This window comes from Ursus arctos, unplaced genomic scaffold, assembly GCF_023065955.2.
Source record: "Ursus arctos isolate Adak ecotype North America unplaced genomic scaffold, UrsArc2.0 scaffold_19, whole genome shotgun sequence".
Taxonomy (NCBI): domain Eukaryota; kingdom Metazoa; phylum Chordata; class Mammalia; order Carnivora; family Ursidae; genus Ursus; species Ursus arctos.
In genome coordinates this window covers 7,245,799-7,271,905 of record NW_026622863.1, presented here as the reverse complement: position 1 = coordinate 7,271,905, position 26,107 = coordinate 7,245,799, and the positions used below count along the sequence as shown (strand labels likewise).

Genomic DNA, 26,107 nt, shown 5'->3' with positions numbered 1-26,107 from the left:
TGCCTTCTGCTCAGGTCATGATCCCAGGGTCCTGGCATCAAGCCCTGCATCAGGCTCCCTGCTCAGTGGGGAGCTTGCTTCTCTCTCTGCCGGCTGCTCCCCCTGCTTGTGCGCTCTCTCTCTCTCTCTCTCTCTCCCTCAAATAAATAAATAGAAGCTTTAAAAAAAAAAAAAGAAAATCAGTTTCTTCATCTGTGAAGTGAGCATTATAAAAACACCCATCTCGCAGGCCTATTATGGGATTGAGATAAACTATGTAAATCACCTAGCCCTGTTCTTGGCCATAGTAGATAGTTTGTTCTCTTGTTTACCCTCATGGGGTAACCAGCCTCCAAAATAACCCCCAATGATTTCCCACTGCCTGATATCATATCCTTGTATATTTTCCCAAACTGTACCGGAGTCAGTCCGTGGGACCAACAGAGTATAGTCGAAGTGATATATGTCATTTCAAAAAATAGGATATGAAAGACTATGACTTCCCTCTTGGTCTATCACCTATTTATCTATCATCTGTGGGATCACTTGGGGACACCAAGAGCCACGTCCTGAATGACTCTATGGAGAGGAGCACCTGGCATGGAACCAAGGCCTCTGGCTAACAGCTAGCAAGAAACTGAGGCCTCCAACAACCACATGAGTGAGCTTGGAAAGGGATCCTCCAGCCCCAGTCCAGCATTCAGGTGACAGTAGCCCAGGCAACAGCTTGACTGCAACCTCATGAGAGCTCCTGAGCCAGAACCACCCAAAGAAGCCACTCCTAGATTCCTGACCCTCAGTTTCATTAGTGAAACACTAAATGTTTGTTGACTTAAACTGCCAAATTTTGGAGTTGTTACACAGAAATAGACAGCTAATACACCCTTACTTGATTTCCATGGAGGGTCCATAGAGTTATGATGATAGATTTTTAGAGCCTGGCGCTAGAATCAGAGTTTGCAGATCTGGCCAAGTTTCTTCAGAGACCCATAACTGCTTGATTAAGACTTGTCCCACTTAACACTCCATGTACATCTTCCCCTTGGCCTGCTTCACTGGTCTGCATTTAGAAGCTGCCTTTAATAGTCTTGAAACAGAATCCTGTTCCAAGCCATCAAGCAAAAAAACCAAAGGTGTTTGTTGAGGGGGAGGGGGAATGAAAGCATTCTTTTCACTTACATGTCAGCCGTGGAGAACAACATGAAAGCATTTTGCAAGTTTTCTTGAATCTGGGCTTCTGTTTTGATTTTTTAAAAGTGCAAATCAGCATCCAAGACCAAACCTTGGGGTAGCAGAGAAATTTAATTAGAATGTGGGATGTTGTACATAAATTTGTTTCTTTCTGTTGTTTTCTTAAGGCTGACAGGATCACCCATCTGCTTAAAATATAATTGAGTAGGGAAGTGAGAAGAGAATAAAAGATCTATTCAGAAAGTTTAATTCCAGACCAGCAGCCTGCGTGTAACTGTTGGTACTGACCTTGAACTGGGGGCGGGGGGAGGTGGGGATTCTCTGTAAGCCAAACTATACTACTGTATAGTAGTCAGAATCATCAGCCCCCAGCCTCTGATAGTCATAAGGAATATTCACAAATATTCTGGTCCTCCTCCTTCTGGGCACACAGTAAGATTGCAATTCCCATTCTCTTTCCTTTGAAGTTATGCGGGGCATGTGATTTGCTGTAGCTAATCGAATATGAGCAGAGATGATGTGTACCACTCTCAAATGGAAACTTTAGGAGCTTGGCACACCAATCACTTCCTTCTGCCATAGAGATCATAGTAGCACCTGCTGAGATGGCACCATGGCCAGCCTGGCTCTCTGATCCCGGAGGAGCAGACCATCCCAGGCAGTTTACAGTGAACATATAATAAAAACCATAAATACATTTTTGTTAAGTTAAGCTACTGAGATTTGGTAGGAATGGACGTGGAGGAGTATTTGTTACACGGTTTAAACCAGCATACCTAACTAATGCATTGACTTAGAAAATTAGTCCATGACTTGTTCAATCTTTATTCACTCAGTGAACATTTACCAAGCTCTAACTCCATGTCATACATCATGCCAGATCCAGAAGGCAGCACCTAGGATGGTATCAGGCACTCAATACTTGCATAATTAATATTTGTTGGATAAATAAATAAATAATCATAATATTACTATTATCAACATAATGCGTAGTATATAGTAAGAGCCCAATAAATGATATATGCAGTGAATTTTTTTTCAACAACCCCAGGAGGTGAATACTACCGCTACATCCATCCATACATATAAGAAACATAGAGTTTAAAGTGGTTAAGTCATTCCCTGTAAATTATATAATCAATAAGTTGTACAGCTGGCCCTAAACCCAGGTTATGTCTGAATCCATAGTTTGTGCTGTTAACCATTATATTACGCTATCGTTAAACGGGTGAATGAATAAAGGAGAATAAAGAGGAAGCATTTGTCTTCGAAGGTTTTACGATATAGTTTGTGTGCACTAACAATTCCAATTCAAAGAAATCCGAACCTGGTGGAGCTGGAGAAGTTTCACAAAGAAAATGATACTTGAGCTGGGTATGGAAGAAGTTCAGACAAGCTAACAGACAAGGGGGGGAGGGCATTCCAGGTTAAGAGAATGGCATTTTCAAGGGCATGATGGGTAGTCCCACCACCAGGAAACAGGCCTCATTACAGAAATGAGACATCCCCCTTTGTCTTCCCAATACCCTGTACCTGGTCTAAGAAAGTCCTTACCTGTGAGAAAGTAGCCAGTAGTGAAAGAAGCAGAGTAAGCACCCTGCTAGCTACATGACTTTCAGGGCCACCCTTCACTCTATGAACGTTTACTGAGCCTCTCCAGCACGCCTGGCAAGACGCTGGCCTGGGGCTGCGGCAATGAGCGGCTGAGCATTGCAGACCTGAGCCGTAGGCTTCAGAGGCCAGTTTGCATCAGGATAATCTACACAAACCAGACAAGGCTCAAGAAGAAATCCTAGCCAGATGAATGACCTTTGGGAGGATTTTGAACAAGTGGCCACATCCCTGGAACAGCAATGCACCATCTTCTCAGCCAGACTTTGTCTAGCGGCAGCCATCCATGTTAAGGACCTGAACTGGACCTCAGGGTGTCCAAGAGAGGGTGGGTTCGTAGATGCTTTATCCAGAGACATCCTCACTTCCCTTGTCTTTCCTGGCCTCTAGCTACTTTTATTGTAACTGCCAGAGTATGGGAAGTTTTATAAAAATCCCTGCAGCATAATACAGGAGCAGTGGTGTTTGAGGGCTGGCTGAAAGGGCTTTGGAGGCTTACAAAAGGATCCGGTTTCCCAGAAGCTTATGTCTGTATGGCTCTGCTTCAAAGGCCACTAAATTCCCACCAGAATTAAGAAGAAAAATTCCTCAAAATCCTTTTCACTCAGGGTGTGTAAGGCAAGGATTAGATCCATCGTGCACAACCTATCTCACTACCTGTGACTCTCTTTGTGGGGCTTGAGCTGGCTCAAGAATGTTCTGCCTGCCTGCAGAGGGGCAGACTCCAGTGGGCTGAAAACCTGCAATCGGCAGCATCAAAAGCTCAAAGCTTCCGACCTCCAAATGACCGGAATCACCCTTCAGAAACAGACCAACTTGCCAAAAATAAGGTAGTCAAAAGCTAACTTGCAAAATAACCGAGTTTCCAAAAGTCTAATAAACAGTAAAAACTCACCAAATTAGGATTCTTTTCTCTAGGTGCCCCTGCCTCTCACCCTGCCCTGGCCCTTGGAATATTGACCTCAAAAATTGTTTGCAATCAACCAATTGGACATTCAGTGAACTGGTTAGTCTGTGAATTAATTTGTTACTGATTTTCACAAATTGACCGATAACAGCCCCTCACCCAGATGCATACAAGGGCTTCGGATCAGCTCCTCCCTCCCCCAGTCAGCCTTTGAGAGCACCTGTCAGAGAAGTTTCCCCCACCTTAATGACCTCAATTGTTCCAGCCAGAAGGCCTTTGCATCTGAATATGGGAGAATTGTCACCTTCCCCCACAGAGATGCACCATCCCTCCGCAGTGTGGGAAGGAGGCCTCCTTGTTGAAAACTTGCCCACTCTTTCTTTACTTACATTTGGGCACTTCCTCTGACCTCGCTGGAAAGTCATTATGAAACAGCGAGCTCTTGGCGGGTGCGTACGTTACAAGTGACACGCTTTAAAAACACCTCGTGTAAATCAGATATTGCCATAAAATGGAAATTGCAGACACAAATTGCATACTTATTACAACAGTGTCTGATAGATGAGGTGACGTTGACAGTCTATAACAGGTAGCCTGAGAAGTAGAAAGTTACATGTGGAGCATAAAAGATAATTATTTTTCAATCCACAATAATACAATCTCTCTTATTTTTGACATCACAGAATCCGGCATCAAAGCTGGAAAGAGACTTAAGGCTGTTATCCAAGCCCTTTGTTTTACAGATAAGAAGGCTGAGGCTGGCAAGAGCATACATCTGCCCAAGGTTACTTGGAGAGAGCCTGGCAGAGCGGCTGCCTTGACCCCAGGCAAGGAGGTCCCGTGGCTCTGTCCACTTTCTTTCCCGAGTTTATGAAGATAGGAAGTCTACTGGAGTCTACTCCACAGCAGAGTGAAGGGAGCACCCTGGAGGAGACAAGGCAGGAGACACATGGCCCCTGCCATCAAAACATTCACAGTTGGGCACCACGGAAAGACCAAGCTTAAGCCTTGCCTCTGTGACCTTGGACAAGTCCTTCAGTCTCACGGAGTTTCAGTTTCTTAGCCCAAAAGATGAAGCTGACTTCCCGTACCTACCTCACAAGGTGTCATGAAGAATTAAATGAGACGTTCGAGGTAAGATAAACAAATGAGGCATTCGAACTATCAAGAGCCAAATTCATGTCATCTTGTACCAGTCTCTACAAAAGGGCCCTCATTGCCAAAAGTGAAAGCCATCACAGTTTTAGGGTGAAACTGATAGAGCTGTTGTACTCAGTGTCTGTAACCTCCAGCCATTGCCCCCAGATATGTCTCCCCAGAACCTGTACAGATATGCCCCTCCCAGACACCCATAATGGCACGATCATGCTGCCCCCCAAATTAGAGTTACTTCCAATTTCAAAAGTCTTCTGATTCCAGAAATGAAAATTCTAACGGAAATCAGTGGTCCATGCACACACTTCTGAAACTCTGCCACCACTAATCCCATCTCCCAGAATATAAACTGCCCAAGGGCTGGGATGTTTTGGTCCTTCATTCCACAGACATTTATGGGGTGCCTACTTTACGCCAGACTCTGAACTAAGCACTGCCAATGCTGTAATGCACAAGCGACAAAGCAAACTCCTGCTTTAATGGATTGAGACATGCAATTAGGAAGGAGAAAAGTAGAAAAAGAGCTCTTTCAGTAGAAGAAAAAACCAAGGTAATGTCAGAGTGACAGATACAAGGAAGGAAACACAAATGGCTGATATATTGACTGGGAATATGGCACACAATCAGGACGGCATTCAGCCAGTGTGCACAGATGTGGCCGTCCCAGTTGTGCATGGCTAGTGTCTGTTTGGATTGACCAGTGATTGCGTCATCCTGATGTCAGAAATGTTGAATGCTGTGGTCCGTCTATACAATGGAATATTACTCAGCCATCAGAAAGAACGAGTTCTCAACATTTGCTGCAACATGGACGGCACTGGAGGAGATAATGCTAAGTGAAATAAGTCAAGCAGAGAAAGACAACTATCATATGATTTCTCTCATCTATGGAACATAAGAACTAGGAAGATCGGTAGGGGAAGAAAGGGATAAAGAAAGGGGGGGTAATCAGAAGGGGGAATGGAGCATGAGAGACTATGGACTCTGAGGAACAAACTGAGGGCTTCAGAGGGGAGGGGGGTGGGGGAATGGGATAGACTGGTGATGGGTAGTAAGGAGGGCACGTATTGCATGGTGCACTGGGTGTTATACGCAACTAATGAAACATCGAACTTTGCATCAGAAACCAGGGATGTACAGTATGGTGACTAACATAATATAATAAAAAAAAATTAAAAAAAAAAAGAACTGTTGAATGCCACCACGGGTGCGGGCTGCTTCTTTAGCTTGTCGAGGAGGGCATCTTCAAGGGCGCCGTATTCAGCAAGATCTGAATCATGAGAAGTTGGCCATGAGTAGATCTGACAGAGGAGTGTTCCAGAAGACAGCATGTACAAAAGACCTGTGGCAGGAAGAGGAGCTGGGAGTAAGAGAGAACCAGAAATAAGGCTGCCAGGGTGACTGACGCACAGTAATCGCCAGGTCGGCAAGGTGGGCAGGAGCCATGAACCAGATTTGGGGGTTACTCTAAGTGTGGTGAAGAGGAAGAGTTTCAAGCTCGGAGTGATAGAATTCGGATTTTCAATTGCAAAAGAGCACCCTGGTTGCTTCTGTGGAGAGGTAAATGTGTGTCCTCAGTGCCTAGAATTGTGCCTACTAGGGAGCAGGGGTTGAATAAGCTACTACTAAATCAAAGAATGAACATGCCTGTACCTTCTCAGGTGCTAAATGAGGCCATTCCTGGTCTGAGCTTAGCATTTTTTAAGTCCTCTCTCTATGGCCACTACCGAGCAAAGGTGAAATGTTCTCATGCATTTTAGCTGCCGATGGTGCTTGAACTGTTCCCATGAGCCCCAGCTTCGATGGTGGTCCCTGAGGCAGGCTCCGGACTTCACAGAGTGGGGAGCCCTGGGAAACATCTTGGGCAGCTTCCAGGCAGAAATGGACATCTTATACCTTTCTCACTCACAAGCCTTAGCACATAGAAGTCCGTGCTGAGGAGCTCCTATTTTTCGGTAGGTCTCTCCACTATAATGGGAAAATTAGACTGTCATTCAGGAAAAGTCCTATTTGGGATTGCCGTTAGCACCTCTGATTTTGCAATCTGGGGTTTGTATGTGATTTTCTCACTTTGCTTGTCAATGAAAGGAAGGAAGAAGCTTGAGAAAGAATTTTGTTTATTTATTCAACAAATATTTACTGTACACCTAGTATTTGCAGATATAGGTGCTGGGAGTACAGAACTCATGAAATTTGAAAAACAATCACCACCTTTGTGAGGAGAAACAGACAATACACAAAACAAAACAAATCATTATGTATATAATTTTATAAGTGTAATACTTCATATATATATATATAGTACTTGATAGTGGTCTGCGAAACAAGGGATGTAAAGCAGGAAACAAGAGAGGGGGAGTCCAGGGGATGCATTTTTTTTTTTTAAAGATTTTATTTATTTGACAGAGACAGAGACAGCCAGTGAGAGAGGGAACACAAGCAGGGGGAGTGGGAGAGGAAGAAGCAGGCTCATAGCAGAGGAGCCTGATGTGGGGCTCGATCCCACAATGCCAGGATCACGCCCTGAGCCGAAGGCAGACGCTTAACCGCTGTGCCACCCAGGCGCCCCCAGGGGATGCATTTTTAAATAAGGTCCTCAGGGAAGGTCACTTGAAGGAGATGAGGGATTAGTCCTAATGAAGTCTGCAGGGAGAGTGCTGCAGAAAAATGGTCCAGAGGAATAGGGCGTAGGGTATTTAAGGAGCCACAAGGACACCAGTATGGCTGGAATAGAGTAGAAAAGGGGATGAGAGTGTGAAAGAAAGGCGAAGAGGTGACGCTGGAGCAGATACTGTTGGGCTCTGTGGGTCTGGTTAAGACGGGCTCTTACACAGAATGAAATGGGAAACAACAGAGGCTTTTGAACAGACAAATATTCACAGGATCACTTTGGTTGATGTTTGGGGAACAGACTGAAAGAAAGCCAGGACAAGAGCTAAAAGAGTCCTTCCTCCGTCTGCTGGAAGAACTTCCTGAAGGTCCCTCTCTTATTCTCTGGTGTCATTAGGAGTAGATGTTAAGGGTAACTGCTGCAGTGTCTTCATACCCACCTGAATACGAAGCTACTCCATGGAGGAGACAGAACCAAGGGAACTGCAGGAAAATGCAGACAGAATTCTAGAATTTGGTCAACTGTGAAGCCCACCTTGCACCTGAACTTCCAGTTTTATTAGTCAATAAACATCATGATTGTTCTAAATCAAAAAGAATTGGGTTTTCTGTTTCTTGCACCCAAAATCTTTTTGATTCATCATCCAACCTCACTATCCATCAATCACTATTTGCTCCCAACATTCATGCTGTGTCTTCCCAGACAATCTCTACTTAGTTGTGTTTAAGGTCTCAATTCAGGAAATGTTGTCACTTTTTTCCTCTGTGAGATGTCCTTCCATGGAATCCTCCAACACTGGAGTCCATGGACTGTCAGATTCATCATCTGTTCCTCATCATTTGTGTACTACTTCACTCAACATTTATTGAGTCCTGAACTGATCCTTGCTCTGTCCTATATGAGCAAAACCAACCCCAGCTCTTAAGGAGTCAAGAGTGTGTGCAAGAAAGAGAGATCTGCTGGTTACCTGACATTGTATTAAGTGTTAAAAATGGTTTTCTTTAGTGTAGCCCATGCATTAGCAAATACTTGACCCTCTCTGGGCCTCATAATAAGGTTCCATAAATAACCCTTTCCAACTTTGGAAGTTTATGGATCTATGATTGATGGTAACTTTCCATTGGGGTTGATCTCTAGAGTTAGATTTCTGTAATAGACAATGAACCAGAGACCACAAAGACTTCTCACATTTTTTCAAAACCAGAGTAAAAACCACAGTGACATGGCTCATGACTAAGTAAGATTTGGCAGTACCATGAGCCAAGTCACATTCTTCTAAATATATACAGTAAAAGCTTTTTATAATGTAGTTATCTCATAACAAAGGTATCAGTCATTTCCCCGATATCAACCACCAATTTCCAATTTCTCCCTTCTTAAGCTCTTGCTTTGAGTGATATAGCACCATGGTTAAGTCAATTATCTTGGATTCAATCTGCTTAGTGTCCTCATTCCTTTTACTCCTACATATCGATCAATCAATCCATCTGAATCCCTCTTCCTTAAAATTCTTCTCTGATACGAGTGAGATTACATTTGGGTGACTCTCCCACATGTCTGGAAGCTAGTATTTCTAAGTCACCTTGACTGATGCCTCTTTATCCATCACCAATTATCTGAAAATGTCCCCAGGTCCTGTCCTTGCCTCTTCTCCCTCCAAATTTCTTCTTCTTTCTAAATTTCTAAATTTCATGAGCATCTTCCATCTTATGACTAAAGTGCCAGACCTGTGTTTTTTTTGTTTTTTTTTTTTTGTTTTTTCTTAAAGATTTTATTTATTTATTCGACAGAGACAGCCAGCGAGAGAGGGAACACAAGCAGGGGGAGTGGGAGAGGAAGAAGCAGGCTCATAGCGGAAGAGCATGACGTGGGGCTCGATCCCATAATGCCGGGATCCCGCCCTGAGCTGAAGGCAGACGCTTAACCGCTATGCCACCCAGGCGCCCCCAGACCTGTGTTTTTTATGTGTACCCCTTCCTTCTGTGCACCAACCCAAGTTTCACACATCTCCTCCCCCTCCCTCTTCTTCACTCTATCAGTTAGGATTCATCCAGCAAAACAGAAACCATTCTAGGTGTTTCAAACAGAGAGAATTTAATAAGAGCAACTGGTTACTCAGGTGATGGAAAAGCCAAGAAGTCAAAACATGGGACACTAAGACAACCCAGAGATTAAACAGAGCAGGAACATGCTACCAACCCTAGGGTTAGAGGAACAGTAGGAGGAGGTGGTATCACCAAGATCCTAGAAGCTGGAACTTTCCAGAAGGCCCTACAGTCATGGCAGGAGCTGTCTGTCGAAGCGAAGTACATGAAAAGAGAGGCTGTCTGACTTCAGTTGGAATCAGGGATGAGATGTAGACTACCAGACATGCTGCCAGAAACAGAGAAAGAAGAAGAAAAACCCTCTTCCCATTCTCCAATCTTCCATCAATAGCTCTGTGAACTAGAGGTCAAACGAGCTTGGGAATTGTAGCTCCCTGTGACAGACAGCTTAACAGAACAGGCTAATAGTATACCCACACACCAAGCTTCACCTCTTAATGTCAACATTCAGTCAGGTGGCTTCATTCCTTTTCACTAGGACCCTCAGTGTTATATGCAACCTCTTCTACATACTTCTTGCCTTCATTGCAAAATGTATCCAAGGCCTGTTAATTCTGCTCTGAAATAAATTCCTGTTGATTCTTCCTTCACCAGTTCTGCAGCCAATCACAGTAATCAAGGGATTTAGTGCTTCTCATTGGTAGAGCTTCTGTCACATGCCCATCCCTGGAATCAAAGGTAGAGTTATCCCAACCAAATCTCATGGACAAAAAATGAGTAAAGGGTTGTTACCCAAAGTAAAACCAGGGTCTGTTATGAAAAGTAGAAAGAATGAATGTTGGAGGTGGAGACAAACATAGGGGTCTGCTACACACTCCTTTCATTATGTGTCTCCTATAAAACAAACCAAAGAATCTCTATTTCTTAGTCTGTTTCAAGACCACATTGCAGTGAAAAAAGCAGAAAGGACCTAAATGTCTATCAATGGAGAAATGGTTGAAATGAAATATAGTGATTTGGAATGTTCTCAAGCTTTACTATTTAATGCAAGGAGTAAAGAACATACCACCATTTTTTGGAAGAAAAAGGGAGGGTGAGAGCATGCTTCTTGCAACTTGTGTTGTATTTAATATCTCTGGAAGAATACACAAGAGCCAGATAATTAGGAGAGAGCAGAGGAACTGGTAGATCAAAATTGGAAAAAAAAAAACAAACCTGACTTATCTCTATATCCCCCTTTTTTGTACCATTTGAACTTTGCTCCATGTTACTTTTCCAAATAAATTAATTAATTTAACAAAAAACATTAAATAAAACTTTTCTAAATAACACATAGATCAAAGAAGAAATCGCATGAGAAATTTCAAAATATTTTGAACTAACTGAAAATGAAAATACAACTTACCAAAACTTGTAAGATGCAGAAAAGGCAGTACTTAGAGGAAAATTGATAGCATTGAATGCATACATTAGAAAAGAAGAAAGATCTAAAATCAATAATCTAGGCTTCCACATTGGAACATTAGGGGGAAAAGAGTGAATTAAATCCAAAGTAAGCAGAAGAAAATAAAAAATAAAAATTAGAGCAGAAATCAATGAAATTACAATGTTTATAGCAGCAATGTTCACAATAGCCAAAATATGGAAAGAGCCCAGAGTCCATCAGCAGATGAATGGATAAAGAAGATATGGTATATATAGGGGCGCCTGGGTGGCACAGTGGTTAAGCGTCTGCCTTCGGCTCAGGGCGTGATCCCGGCGTTGTGGGATCGAGCCCCACATCAGGCTCCTCTGCTATGAGCCTGCTTCTTCCTCTCCCACTCCCCCTGCTTGTGTTCCCTCTCTCGCTGGCTGTCTCTCTCTGTCGAATAAATAAATAAAATCTTTAAAAAAAAAAAAAAAAGAAGATATGGTATATATACACAATGGAATATTACTCAGCCATGAAAAAGTATGAAATCTTGCCATTTACAAGGACCTGGATGGAACTAGAGAGTATTATGCCAGCAAAATATGTCAGTCAGTGAAAGACAAATACCATATGATGGAATTTAAGAAACAAAACAGGTGAGCATAGGGGAAGGGAAGGAAAAATAAAACAACATAAAAACAGAGAGGGAGACAAACCATAAGAGACCCTTAACTATAGGAAACAAACTGAGGGTTGCTGGAGGAGAGATGAGGACAGGGTAATTGGGTCATGGGATTAAGGAGAGCACTTGATGTAATGAGCACTGGATGTTATATGCAACTGATGAACCACTAATTCTACCTCTGAAACTAATAATACAGTATATGTTAATTAAATTGAATTTAAATTTTTTAAAAAGAATGCGTTAGTTGAAAGATGCTCTAAAAAAAGAAATCAATGAAATTAAAAACAGGAAATCAATAGAGAAAATCAACAAAACTAAAAGCTGTTTCTTTGAAGAAATCAATAAAATCAATAAGCTTCTAACCAGACTGACTAATTTAAAAGAAAGAAAGGATGCAACTTACTAATATCAGAAATGAATGAGGGAACTATCACCACAGATCCCATGCACATTAAAGGGTAACAAAATAGTACTACTTATAACCCTATGTCCACGAATTTGATAGCCTAGATGAAATGGGCCAATTCCTTGAAAGACACAATGTGCTAAAACTCATGCATGAAGAAATAAATTACCTGAATATGCCTATATCTATTAAAGAAACTGAATTAATAGTTAATAACTTTTAGGGGTGCCTCAGTGGCTCAGTCAGTTGAGCGTCTGATCAGCTCAGGTCATGATCTCAGTGTTGTGAGATCAAGCTCCACATTGGGTTCTGTGCTCAGTGGGGAGTCTGTTTGTCTCACTCTCCCTCTGCCCCTGCCCCTGCTCATGCTCTCTCTCTCTCTCTAAAATAAATACATATTTTTTAAAAAAGTAATAACCTTTAATTAATTAATAAACAGGAAGCACAGACCCAGATGGGTTCACTGGTTAATTTTACCAAACATTTAGGAAGAAATTATACCAACTCTTTACATATCTTCCAGAAACCAGAAGCAGAGGGAATACTCTCTAACTCATCTTGCAAGGCTAGCATTATCTTAATTCCAAAACCAGATAACATAAGAAAAGAAAACCACAGATCAATATCTCCCATGAACACAGACGCAAAAATCCTCAATGAAATGTTAGCAAATCAAATCCAACAATATATAAAAATAAGTATACACCACAATCAAGTGGGCTTTATTTCAGATATGCAAGAGTGGTTCAACATCAGAAAATCAATTAATGTAATCTATTACACCAAAAGATTAAAAAAGAAAAATCCCATGATTGTATCAATAGATATAGAAAATCATCTGACAAAATTCAATACCTATTTATGGTAAAAACTCTCATAAAATTAGGAATAAAGAGGAAATTCTTCAACTTGATAAGGAATATTTACAAAAAAGCTACAGCTAACATCACATTTAATGGTGAGAACTTGGGAGTGCTGCCTGGCTCAGTCAGCAAAGCATGCAACTCTTGATCTTAGTGTCATGAGTTCAAGCCTCGCATTGAGTGTAGAGCTTACTTTTTTAAAAATAATGAGAAATTTGAAGCTTCCTCACTATTATAAGGAGTGAGGCAAAGATATCCCCCTCTCATAACAGCTTTTCAACATTGTACTAGAATTCTTAGCTAATGCAATAAGACAAGAAAAGGAAATAGAAGGTATACAGAATGGGAAGGAAGAACTATAACTTTCTTTGTTCACAGATGACACAATCATCAACGCAGAAAATCCAAAAGAACTCACAAAAAAAAAAAAAAAAAACTCCTGGAACTAATAAGTAATTATAACAAGGTTGCAGGAAACAAAATTAACATACAAAAGTCAATCATCTTCCTATCTATCAGTGATACACAAGTGGACTTTGAAATAAAAAACAAATTGCAATTTACATTAGCACCCCCCAAAATAAAATACTTAGGTATAAATCTAACAACATATGCATACATCTATATGAGGAAAACTACAAAACTCATAAATAAAATCAAGGAAGAATTAAATAAATGGAGAAATATTCCATGTTCATAAAGAAACTCAATACTGTCAAGATGTCAGTTCTTCCTACATTTATCTACGTATTTAATGCAATCCCAATCAAAGCTCCAGCAGCCTATTTTGTGTATATTGACAAACTGATTCTAAAGTTTATATGTAAAAGCAACTCAGTATTGAAGGAAAAAACAGTCAAATGACTGACACTATCTGATTTCATGACTTAGTATAAAGCTACAGTAATCAGGGACGCCTGGGTGGCTCAGATGGTTAAGCGTCTGCCTTCAGCTCAGGTCATGATCCCAGGGTCCTGGGATCGAGCCCTCCATCAGGCTCCCTGATTGGCAGGGAGCCTGCTTCTCCCTCTCCCTCTGCTGTTCCCCCTGCTTGTGTGTGCGCACACACTCTCTCTCTCTCTCTGTCTGTCAAATAAATAAATAAATAATCTTAAAAAAAAGATACAGTAATCAAGGCACTGAAGTATTGGTAAAAGAATAGACAAGTCAATGGAACAGAATTGATATCCCAGAAATAGACCCACCTAAATATAGTCAATTGGTCTTTGACAAAGGAGCAAAGGCAATACAATGGAGTAAAGGTAGTCTTTCCAACAAATGGTGTTGGACATGCACATACATAAAAATTAATTCAGACACAGACCTTACACCAGTCAAAAAAAAAAAAAACCTCAAAATTGATCACAGACCTAAATATATGGAATCAGACCAAAACTCCTAAAAGATGACATAAGAGAAAACCTAAATGATCTTGAGTATGGCAATTACATTGTAGATACAAAACCAAAGGCAAGATCCATGAAAGAAACAATTGAAAAGCCAAATTTCATTAAAATTAAAAACTTCTTCTCTGTGAAAGACAAGTCAGGGAAATGAAAGACAAGGTATAGTCTAGGAGAAAATATTTGCAAAGACACATCTGAAAAAGTACCGTTACCCACAATATATAAAGGACTCTTAAAACCCAATAATAAGAAAATTAACAACCCAATTTAAAAAAAATGAGCCAAAGATCTTAGCGGACATCTTACCATGGAAGATATACAGATAGAAATTAAGCATATCAAGAGATGTTCAACATCACATGTCATTACGGAATTGAAAATTTCAAAAACAATGAGGTACTGCTGCACACCTGTTAGAATGACCAAAATCCAAAACACTGACAACACCAGATGGATGTAGAGCAATGGGAACTCTCATTTATTGCTTGTGGGAATTCAAGATGGTACATCTACTTTGGAAGACACTTTGACAGTTTTCTACAAAACTAAATATACTCCTACCATAAGACCCCCCAGTCATGCTCCTTGGCATCTACCCAAATGAACTGAATATCCATGTCCACACAAAATTTGCACATGGAAGTTTCTAGCAGCTTTATTTATAATTGCCAAAACTTGGAAGCAACCAAGATGTCCTTCAGTGGGCAAATGGTTAGGTAAGCAATGGTACATCCAGACAATGGAATATTATTCAGTGCTAAAAAAGAAATGAGCTGGTAAGCCACGAAAAGACACAGAGGAAACTTCAATGAAGTTTAAGTGAAAGAAGTGAAGTAAAGCCAGTCTAAAAGGCTACGTGCTGTATGATTCCAACTACATGATGTCCTGGAAAGGGCAAAACTATGGAAAATGTTTGCCAAAGGTTAGGAAGGGAGGAAGAAATGCATAGGCAGAGCACAAAAGTTTTCTAGGGCAGGGAAACTATTCTGTACAATACTATAATGGTGGATACATGGCATTATACTTCTCTCCAGTCCATAGAATATACAACACCAAGAGTGAACCCTCATACAAACTGTGGGCTCTGGGTGATAATGATGTGTCAGTTCTAACAAAGCACCACTCTGGCACAGGGTGCAACACAAGTGTAGGGACATGAGGTATATGGAAACTCTTAGTACTTAGCACTCAATTTTGCTGTGAACTTGAATGCTCTAAAAAATAAAATTTATTAATTTTTAAAAACCTAATAGGGACACAAAGAGAACACTTTTGGTAACGCTAGGAGTCCTGAATGCTACTCTTTACTGTGATTCCCACCCACCCAGCCCCTTGTGCAGAGGCCCAGGTCCAAAGGGGTCAGTCTGCTTTGGCCCAGGATGCAATGACTGTAGAGCTGTTTCCTCATGTAGAATCAGGCCCTTGTTCTGATTTCCCACTCTGTAGCACACTTTCAGACTATTTCGCTTGTATCTAAGTCCATAAAACACGAGCATTAATATAATGGGGCTATGTTAGTAAAATATAACAGATCCTTAAAAATGAGGTAGTCTCTCAGAAATGGTCTTAATAGCACGATTTTTTAAATTAAAGTTAACTTCAGTGCTCCAAAGCATCAAAGTTTATTTGGACTTTACAGCAACTGACTTGCCATCTTCTCTTGCATAGAACAAAAGGCCCAATAAAAGACCCTCATGTTATTTCAGTCACCATCATCATTGTCATTGTCATCAGCATCATCGTTATTCCTAACATCCTGGAGTGCTTATTATGTGCCAGGTGCAGTGTCAAGCACTTTGCATGTATTATTTCATTTAATTCTCCCCAAAGCTCTATGATCCAGCAGCTACTATTTAAAGTAACTTGCCTAAAGTTACACCCCTTGTGGGAAAGTAGATGAAGCCAGAATCAGAACCCAGTCAACCTACCTCCAAAACCAATATTCTTAACCATGGAATGCTGCAGCCTTTAAATAAGTAAAGGATAGTTTATGGTTTATGAGCCCAGGACAGACTGAGAGCTGCAATGTCTGCCTTCCCAGGGCCTGGGGAAGGTCCTGCTGACAGCTCACCTGGGCTCCTTCAGTACGAGCACCCCTTTACATTTCCACAAAAGTCCTCAAATATTTGGGAACACATAGGTTGAATCACTGCACATGACCTCGAGCTCATTGATGCCTGTTGGAGGTGAGACCCGTGTGTGTCAGCTCAACAGAGAGAAGATGGAAGACTCATCTGTTTATTTTGATAAATGTAAATGAATTCTATTCCTTGTCAAAATGTTATCAAGACCCCAATGAAATGAGCTCCGCTTTTTTTTTTTTCCTTTTCAGGGTGAAGGGAGTGAAGGGGGAGTGAAATGAATGCTCAAGACAGATGGCTTTGATTTGAAACGAAAACAAACAACTTTAGAAAAAAAAAAGGCTTTCATTATTTTGGAGACCTTGGCATTCTTGCAGATACATTCATGAATTAATCATTAAAATTCTGAAATGTGGAATAAATCATGTGGTTTTCAATGCCAGCCCACAATAAAGGGGGCCTCAAACAGTTATTAAGACACAGCACTCTAAGCTGCTATTGCCTAGAATGACTTTTCTCCAGGAATAAAGTGGATGAGGTGTGTGTGTGTGTGTGTGTGTGTGTGTGTGTGTGTGTGTGTGTGCAGGCATGCGTGCACACATGTGTCTAAGTCAGCCCCGAGGTCCCAGCCTGGAACTGTGTGCAAGCCAGCTCCAACCGTGTGTCACCATGTATTAGCACTATTTAATACCTGCTAATGGAATGGCTCTGTCTGCCGTCGACAGCAGGATCAAAAGAGGGCCATGCAGCTTTTAAATTATTAGCACTAATTAGGCAAATCAAAGAGGAGGAGGGCAATGAGACCAGAGAATGCATTAGAAGGAAAGCAAGGGGATCACTACCTACCTCGCACTGTCAAGATCCAGCTACCAAACAGCCAATTAGTGCCAAAGACCCTTCCGGAGCGATGAGAGAATGAACAGGCCTGCCCCCGTAGAAGCAGGATGGCTTCATTACAGTGACTCCCTAATTAAAATGTAAAGGTTGCTGATCATTGCATAATTAAATAAGGTGGCAGGCGGTGGGAACCAGCTATCCAGGAGTTTCTAGGCCTCGTGTTATTAAAGCCACCTCCATGGCCATGCCTGTGGCCCTCCCACAAGGCAGGCCTGGAGCTGTCCAGAGTTCTGACAGACATTCTAACTTCTAAAGCCCGGAGAAGGCAAGAGTGCTTCAAGGGGGCTTTTGTCCTAACCACCCCGTTACCCCATCGACCAGTCCTGAGAATCACTGATTTTCTTCAGAACCCATTTTCAAACTAATTAGGAGAAAGAGGATGGGGAGGTGGAGAGTGGAAAAACCACCAAGCCTAATTAACTCCCAGCCACTGCAATCTAAAACTCTGAACAAGGTTGTCTCCTGTTGATGTAACCTTTATCCCTCTTCTCTTTCACATGCCAGGAGGAAATTCTGTGTCCTTAAGAGCTTGATTGGGAGCTAATCCCGGGTTTGACAGAGAACCAAAGGTTGCTGAGTACAATACCATATCTATTCACAGTATGTGCCCATGTGACGGGGTGACAGGGCGATGGGCAAGATATACAGTCCTGGGCCAGGAGAGAAGTATCATTTAATACCAAGGTTGAGTGTGATGAGGTCCTGGAGAAGTCATGCCAGGAAAGCCTTATCTTCTCAGAACTTTTAATCCTGCCCCCTCAGGCTTTTTTATTTACTCTTTTCTTCTCTGTATCCTCTCCTATTCCCCTCCCCCTTTATTCTCCTTTCTTTGCTATTTTCTCTCTCATAGCTCTGTTCCCTCTTCTCTTTCTTCCTCCAGCTTTTTTCCTTCTCTGTCTTTATGGCCCCCTTCTTCCATGCCCTTTCTCCTGCAACGTATTACCACTCCAACCAGAACAAACACAAAGCCGTCATTTACTCACTCCTTGACTTTGATCCGTAGACTCCTTGACTTAGCTCATTTTTATTAGAATGGTCCAAATTAGCGTTGGCCCTGCCAGAAACCTTGAGCAAAGTCTGGAATGATGTTTGAGAGGAGATTTGGATCCTCAGGAGCCATGACAGAAAGTAGGGGCATGAGCTAGTGTAGGCCTGGCTACATGAATAAATAGATTCAATCATGTAATGATTCAGAGCAATAGAATTATAATTATACTAAAAAAAAAGAAAGAAAGAAGCACTATATTCTATTTCTGAGAAATAAAACATCACAGTCCATATAACAGCCCAAGGTAGATTCAGGTCAAGGATTGAGCTCTTCTCCTTAGTTATTCAAAGACACAGCTAAGAGTGGCCCTGACATTTTCAACAGTGGTTTCTAAGACATCCAAAAAAAGAAACAAGTGGAGACTGTGAGTGAGAGATTTGGGGCCAGACATGGAAATGGCACACACTGTTTCCACTTGTGCTCCATTGGCTGGAATTCAGTCATATGACCACGTGTAGCTATAAAGGATGCTGGAAATCCTTAAACCATGTGCCACAAAGAAGAGAAAATTGACTGATAGTGGACCATTTAGCAATCTCTGCTAAATGAGAGATGGGACAGGTGGTAAGGTTAGAGTCATAGGCAGAGAAGTAAAGACTGAACCCAGAGCCGTGTCCACACAACAGCAGACAAGACGCCTTGCCACAGAACTTGTCCTGAGAAAGAGGGACAGGGTTAAACAGCAGGGGGCCACTTCTGCCCAACCAAGATGCCCTTAGGGGCATAAGATTCAGTTTTAGAATCAGACAGACATGGAATTAAGTCCAGCTCCAACTCCTTTGTATGTGACCTTGAACAAGATATTTCCATGAGCCTCAGTTTTATCACCTAAAAAAAATGAGAGAGAAATAACGCTTATTTTTAATGGTGTCCCTCAAGATTATACAACATAAAAAAATGCAAAATTCTTAGCAGGATCTCTGGCATGCAGTAAGTACTCAATTGATGGTAACATTGACACTCTTACCATGCTCACCACTGCTGCCATATTACTGTTCCTACAATTTCTTCTCTCTGTCATGGATGCTCCCTTCTCATGTCCCCACTTAATCCAAGTCCCATCTTCTCCATGAAGTCCTTCCCTTCTATGTAGTTTCCAATGACCTGCCTAAAACCCATGCCACTTTATTAAAGTTTATCAGTATGAATACAAGCTCAATGAGGTCCAGACCATTATCTATCTTGTTTATTTGCTGTATCCCAGATCCTAGTACAGTGTCTGGCATATGATAGATTCTTAACTATTATTATTATTAAATGAATATTCAATGAACATGAGACATACTCCTGTCAAAGAGCCTGATGCCTGCTCTTTATTGGCACAGAATCATATTGCTTTGAGGTTATTCTCTAATTTTCCGTGTCAGTTAGTCTTGTCTCCCTGATGAAATTGAATTCACGGTAGCCAGAGTGATCTTTTTAAAATGTAAATTGGATCCTTTCTTTCTTCTGCTTGACCCCCTCCAATGACTTCTCATCACCCTCAGAATAAAACCCAAACTCCTCACTGCAGCCTATTAGACCCTGCAAGACCTGGCCTTCTCATCCCTCCTCTCTGTTTATTTCACTTTCCTTGCCCATCACTACCCTTGAGCCCCACAGGCCTTTAATACACCAAGATTGTGCGTACCTCATAGACTTTATGCTAATCATCCCCTGTTCCTGAGATACTTGCCCCAAGTGTATTCTCACAGCTGGGTCCTTTCGTCATTCAGAACTCAGCTCCAACAATACCCTTTCAGAGAGGTCTTCCCTTGGCAACACTATATAAATTAATTCTCCTTCCACCAGTCATTCACTGTCTTGAGTTGGATTCTCCAGGAAAGACTTGTTTGCAGAAAGTTCACAGGACCAGCACTTTGGCGGGGAGGGGTACGGGAGAAGGAGGTGTGAAGAAAACAACAGTGAGCAGAGGGAAGGGTTAAGCTGACATAGATTCACAACAAAAATCTGAATTGATCCCACTGGGAGCCCTGAGTGGAGGTGGCCTTTTAGAGCTGCCCTCCTCTGAGCCAAGGGGACTGGGCCTTGTGCCCCTGCACTGGCCAGTCTCTGGGTGCAGGCCGCTCATGGGAAGGGGACATTGCCTTAGGAAAGGCAACCCTCTCACGGAGGGCAGCTTTCAGAGAGTGATTCAACTCAGAGCTGTCTGCCACCAACAGCCCCAGTAACAGGGAAAATGAGTGCCAGTATCCTAAAGGGGGATATTTTGCTGGGCCATCATGTCATGTGCTACACTCTGCCCTTGTGCTACTGAGATCTACTCTTTGCTCCATTCTGTGAATAACTCTTTGGAGATCCATGAGCTCTTTTGCGGGACAAACTTACAAGAAGAAAATTAGTGGAATAAATCTAGCCCCTTCATGATCTCCCTCTCCTCCTACCTTCTGGATTCCCCATCCCTCAAAACAAGCGTGCTGGTTCATGGCTTACCTGGTGAGGGGCCTGAACTATGTCACCACGGCCTTCTTGGGCCATGGCTGCTGCATTTACCCATTTACTGACAAATTGGGCAAGAAAGGCCGCCATAGATCATCTGGGTAGCAAATGCATTCTTCCCTGCTCCCATTGTGCAGTGGCAGCCTACTTCTTGATGATAAGGCAACTGCCAGGAGCCTGAAGTGACCAGGGTGACCAGTGCTGTAGCTTGAGGTATATGTGACTCTTGCTGTGACTCCTATTGGCAGAACCACCCCCCGCACCCTGCCCCGGAACCACGGAGCCCAGATGTGCCAGATGCTTATTCCTGAAAGGAATGATCTGGGTAGCATGCCACTCACCCCAGTCCACTCTCTGTGCTACAAAACCCTGCTTTAGTTTCCCACATGGCACACCTCTTACGTTCTGTGACTATCTCATCCGTATTTCTTGTGTTATTTGTCTCTCGTTTCAGAATATAAGGGCTTATTCCATTCCATATCCCAGGGCCTAATATAGTGCCTGTCTCAGAGGAGATGCTCACTCAATATTTGCTGAGTGAATGAATGGGTGAGAGACTGGACTGAACAACATAGTTGTAGAGTCCTCAAGGGCCGGTTCTGCTCCCTACTGTTCTCAGAGCACAGAGCTGTGACTCAGAGAATACTTGATTGACCTGCCTATCCCCTCTCACTTATGACTCTCCAAATGTGAGAGGCCACCCTAACACAATCGTGGGCTATTTTTAGTCAGTTTCTTCCTCTCTGGTCTATTATGGTAGTAAGAAGAGGCTGGCTACCTGGGGCTTGCAGGAGCTCTAAAGAAAACCAATCTTCCTCTCTCCAGAAAACCCTAGGAGGTGTCCTCTATACCAGGCTCCAGGGTAACAACCATCCAGTCTGTGCTAGCTGAGAGCTATGTGATTACATTTTTTAGTTTTCTGGCTGGAGGTACCCGTGGAAGTGATTATTGAGGTATACACAGGAGCTGGAGTCTCTCCTCCCTCCCACAGACACACAAACACGAGTTTCTCCCTCTCCTTCTATGGTTCCATCTTCTCTCATTAGATGACATTCTGGGGCTTTAGAAGATTTCTCTGATGCAGACTCTAAGGGGCCTCTTCCAACTAATTAGATTGTGAGCTGGAAGGCTGACTGTGGACTGTGTTAATAATCTTCTATTCAGGGCTTAACATGCTCATCTAGTTTGACTGTTGGAGAGGAAATTCTTTTCTTCTTAGAGAGAGCAAGGAAGAGCACATAAGGAAACAGGTTTTCTCCTTGAGACTCTGTAAGCACGAAGGACAGACGTAATGATGCTCTTCCCATGGAGGTTTTAGAGGGGTCTGCGTGTGGCTTGGAAAGATAACTCTAAATCACTGGTTGTAACCTTTCTCAGTTATGAGTCACTGTCATGATTCCCTTGAGAGGGAAGGAAGGAGGGAGGATCATTCTTTTTATAGGTGAGAAGTCTTGGAAAGACAAGCTGGTGCAATGGATCTGGAATCAAAGTGGCCACAGCCCTTACTAGCTGTGTGACCTGTCTTGCCAATATATGGAGCAGGGATTTGAACATCCTGGATTTGAATCCTAACTCTACTGCTTACAGTTCTGTGGCCTTGAATAAGTTCCCTCTTCTATAAATCTCAGTGCTCTCGTCTATAAAATGGGATGATAATAATACTGTCTGGGTGCGTTCAGAGTGTTCAGTTAGAAAATAAATGCGGGGGCGCCTGGGTGGCACAGCGGTTAAGCGCCTGCCTTCGGCTCAGGGCGTGATCCCGGCGTTCTGGGATCGAGCCCCACATCAGGCTCCTCCGCTATGAGCCTGCTTCTTCCTCTCCCACTCCCCCTGCTTGTGTTCCCTCTCTCGCTGGCTGTCTCTATCTCTGTCAAATAAATAAATAAAATCTTTAAAAAAAAAAAAAGAAAAGAAAAGAAATGCGAAGTGTTAAGCACAGAGCCAGAAATATAATAAATGCTCACAAATTGGCATTGTATTCCTAAACCGTAAAACGGGATATTAGTAGGATCTGCCTCCTGGGATGTGTTGTAAAGTTTCAATGAGATGATGTACATGGTGATTTGAACAGTACCTGGCATGGTATGTGTCTTAGTCAGCTCAAGCCACCATAACAAAATATCATATGTTGGACAGAAATTTATTTCTCACAGTTCTGGAGGCTGGGAAGTCCAGAACAGGTTCCAGCAGGATTTAATTCCTAGTGAGATCTCTCTTTCTGGCTTGCAAATGACTGCCTTCTTGCTATATGCTTGCGTGGTGAAAAGAGAAAGATTGAGCTCTCTGATGTCTCTTCTTATAAGGACATTAACCTGTAAGGGTCAGAGACCCACGTTCATGACTTCAGTTTACCTTAACTACCTCCTAAAGACCCTTGTCCAGATACAGTCACAACAGGGGTTAGGGTTTCGACATATAAACACGGGGGGAAGGGGAGGACACAATTCAGTCCATAGCAGTATGTACTCAATAAACATTAGTTACTGTAAAAATAATTTGTATTATTATTGCCCAAGGAGTTGGCCTGGTGCTCAGATGAAACTGACATCTTTAAGTCTGTCATTTCAATAGTCTCTCCACAAAATTTTTTGAATGGCTAACTTCCAGAAAACACCCTTACTGTTCAGAACCATGCTTGTGCTCTTCAACTGAGTCTGACTCTATTGGACCTGTGTCCAAATCCCCTCAGATCCACAAGTCATTCTGACCCCAACCCCACTTTGGGTATTTTTCTGCCTCTGATGGCCCCCACCTGCACCTTCTCTCTGAAGGCCTGTCCCTGGGCTACTGGAGATGTTTTGTCGGCTCAGGCAGACAGCTGTGAGTTTCTGGGAACTCACTCCTCCTGTGGTCAAGACAACTTTGAGATATAACTTATATTCCAGGGCTCGCCTATGGCATCAGGCTGAAGGCACCCTCCATGAGACTTTGTCTAGAATTGTACTCTTGCTTGGCCACTTCTCCCTCCCAGACCTATCTCCCCGAACCCTTACCCGTTCTTGGGTGGCCTTCCTTGACAAACCCCTTGTACAGGGGTCTTCATCTCATAGTCTGTCCTGGGAAACCCCACCAAAACATCAGCTCAACCCTCAGGCCCTCTGTGACACTGTCCCTGGCCCTCTAAGATAAAAAATGATATAAAGAAAGGTCAAGTACCGGGGCGCCTGGGTGGCACAGCAGTTAAGCATCTGCCTTCGGCTCAGGGCGTGATCCCGGCGTTATGGGATCGAGCCCCACATCAGGCTCCTCCGCTAGAAGCCTGCTTCTTCCTCTCCCACTCCCCCTGCTTGTGTTCCCTCTCTCGCTGGCTGTCTCTATCTCTGTCGAATAAATAAATAAAATCTTAAAAAAAAAAAAAAAAGAAAGGTCAAGTACCTTGTCCAACATCACACAGCTAGTGAGTAGCCCAGACACGTATTGACATTGTCTTCATGTACTCTTTGCCTACGTGTGAACTCCTTAGGGCAGAAGTTCCCTTTGGCATCCCAGCAGATTTCTTAGAAGGTAGTATCCATCAGAGGCTTGGGAAATACTGAATGAATGAATGAATGAATGAATGAATGAATGAATGCCCTGAACAGCTGTTCAGCAGCTGCCTGGATCTTCCAGATAAGGCAGGTCAATTATGCACCTGCCCAAGTGTCGCATCTCACAAAATTCTCTGTTGGTCTCAAAGATGGCCATAACAGATGACATTCATCCTCACAGCAAAACCTTCAGAGGCTTTCAAATCAACTCAATCATAACCACTAGCTGCTATTCTCAAAGCTCCACATTACCAGTTCATCCACAAATCCATGCTCCAGGCTGACAGGTAGGAAGTAATCAACAGCAGCAATGATAATGATATCCACTGCTTACTGCTTGCTATGTACTAAACACACCTTACTACAGTCCCATGGAGTGCATTCTATCACTGTCCCCATTTAAAAAAGAGGAAACTGAGGACCAGAGAGCTTAGATTATCTTCCTGATGTCATACAGTGGGTAAAAAAAAGAGCTGAGACTTGGACCTAGTTTCATCTGGCTCCAAGGCTCATTCTGTTAACCCAAAGTCTTTATTTTTTTTTAACATTTTATTTATTTATTTGACAGAGAGAGAGAGAAAGCACAAGTAGGGGGAGGGGCAAGGGAAGAGGGAGAAGCAGACTCCACTCTGAGCAGGGAACCTGACATGGGGCTCGATCCCACGACGCTGAGATCATGACCTGAGTGAGTCGAAGGCAGATGCCCAACCGACTGAGCCACCCAGGCACCCCAGCCCAAAGTCTTTAAATTGAGGCCACAGACCTAAAAGGCCACCAGCTGTGTTTTGTTTGACCTGGAAAGCAGTTTTCTTTAATTTTTGCCTAATTGGCAACATTTTAAAATGTCTACTTCACCAAATAAAATCTGGATTTTTAGCTTCTCTTGAAAATAATCAGATCTGGTAACTGAGAACCCACTTTCCAGCATAGACACAGGTGATGGAGCTGAATAGAGGCTGTTCCCTATTAATGGGGCATTATTTATCAAAGGGAAACCCAGAAACAACGTAAACCATTCATAGTGGGTTGGTTAAGTAAATTGTGTCATGCCACTCAGTAGGAATACCACGCAGCCTCTAAAAAGTGAAAAATGACTCATTTGCAATGTTAGTCTTTTACCATTATTTGAAAGATAATACTGAAAAAACATGCAAATGTCCATGCATAGTGACTGGTTAAATAAATTGTGGCATGTTTCTATTCAGCAATGGATTACCGTAGAGTGGCAAAAAAGAAATGAAAAACTTCTCTGTATACTCGATATAGAGAGTTCTCCCAGACACATTGTTCAGTTGAAAAAACCAAGTGAGGAACATTTATATTGTGCAACCTTTTGCAGAAAAACAAAAACATATAAGCCTATCTCCATATATAATCATAAAAGAAGACCCAAGAAATGAACCACAGTTATTGGTGAGAGGAGTAGTCAGATAGGGTACAGGAACGAAAGAAAGCTTTTCACTCTACACTTTTTTGTATTCTTTTTAACCACGTGAATGTATTCCTTGGTAAAAAAAAAAAAATAAATAAATATTTAAAATTTCGAATCATGTTATAGAAATATATTTACAGAGGGAAATGCTTATGATACATTGTTAAAGGGAAAAGACAGTTTATGAAACAATTTTTGACCTTGAGCGAGTCACATTTCTGTGAACCTCCATTTTCTTCTCTTTTTTTTTTTTTAAAGATTTTATTTATTTATTCGACAGAGATAGAGTCAGCCAGCAAGAGAGGGAACACAAGCAGGGGGAGTGGGAGAGGAAGAAGCAGGCCCACAGCGGAGGAGCCTGATGTGGGGCTCGATCCCATAACGCCGGGATCCCGCCCTGAGCCGAAGGCAGA

The 26,107-nt window shown here is 42.4% G+C and overlaps 1 protein-coding gene across 1 annotated transcript in view; it reads right to left on the bottom strand.

Annotated features, from left to right (window-relative positions):
- Positions 1-232: 232 nt before the first annotated feature.
- LOC113252216 (serine/arginine repetitive matrix protein 1-like) overlaps positions 233-26,107 on the bottom strand; it is a 77,652-nt gene continuing 51,777 nt past the window's right edge. The window contains exon 4 of the mRNA XM_044382544.3: positions 233-1,261. Within this exon, the coding sequence (XP_044238479.3) occupies positions 1,151-1,261 (111 nt within the window). The 3' untranslated portion in view covers positions 233-1,150. The remainder of the gene's footprint in view (positions 1,262-26,107) is intronic.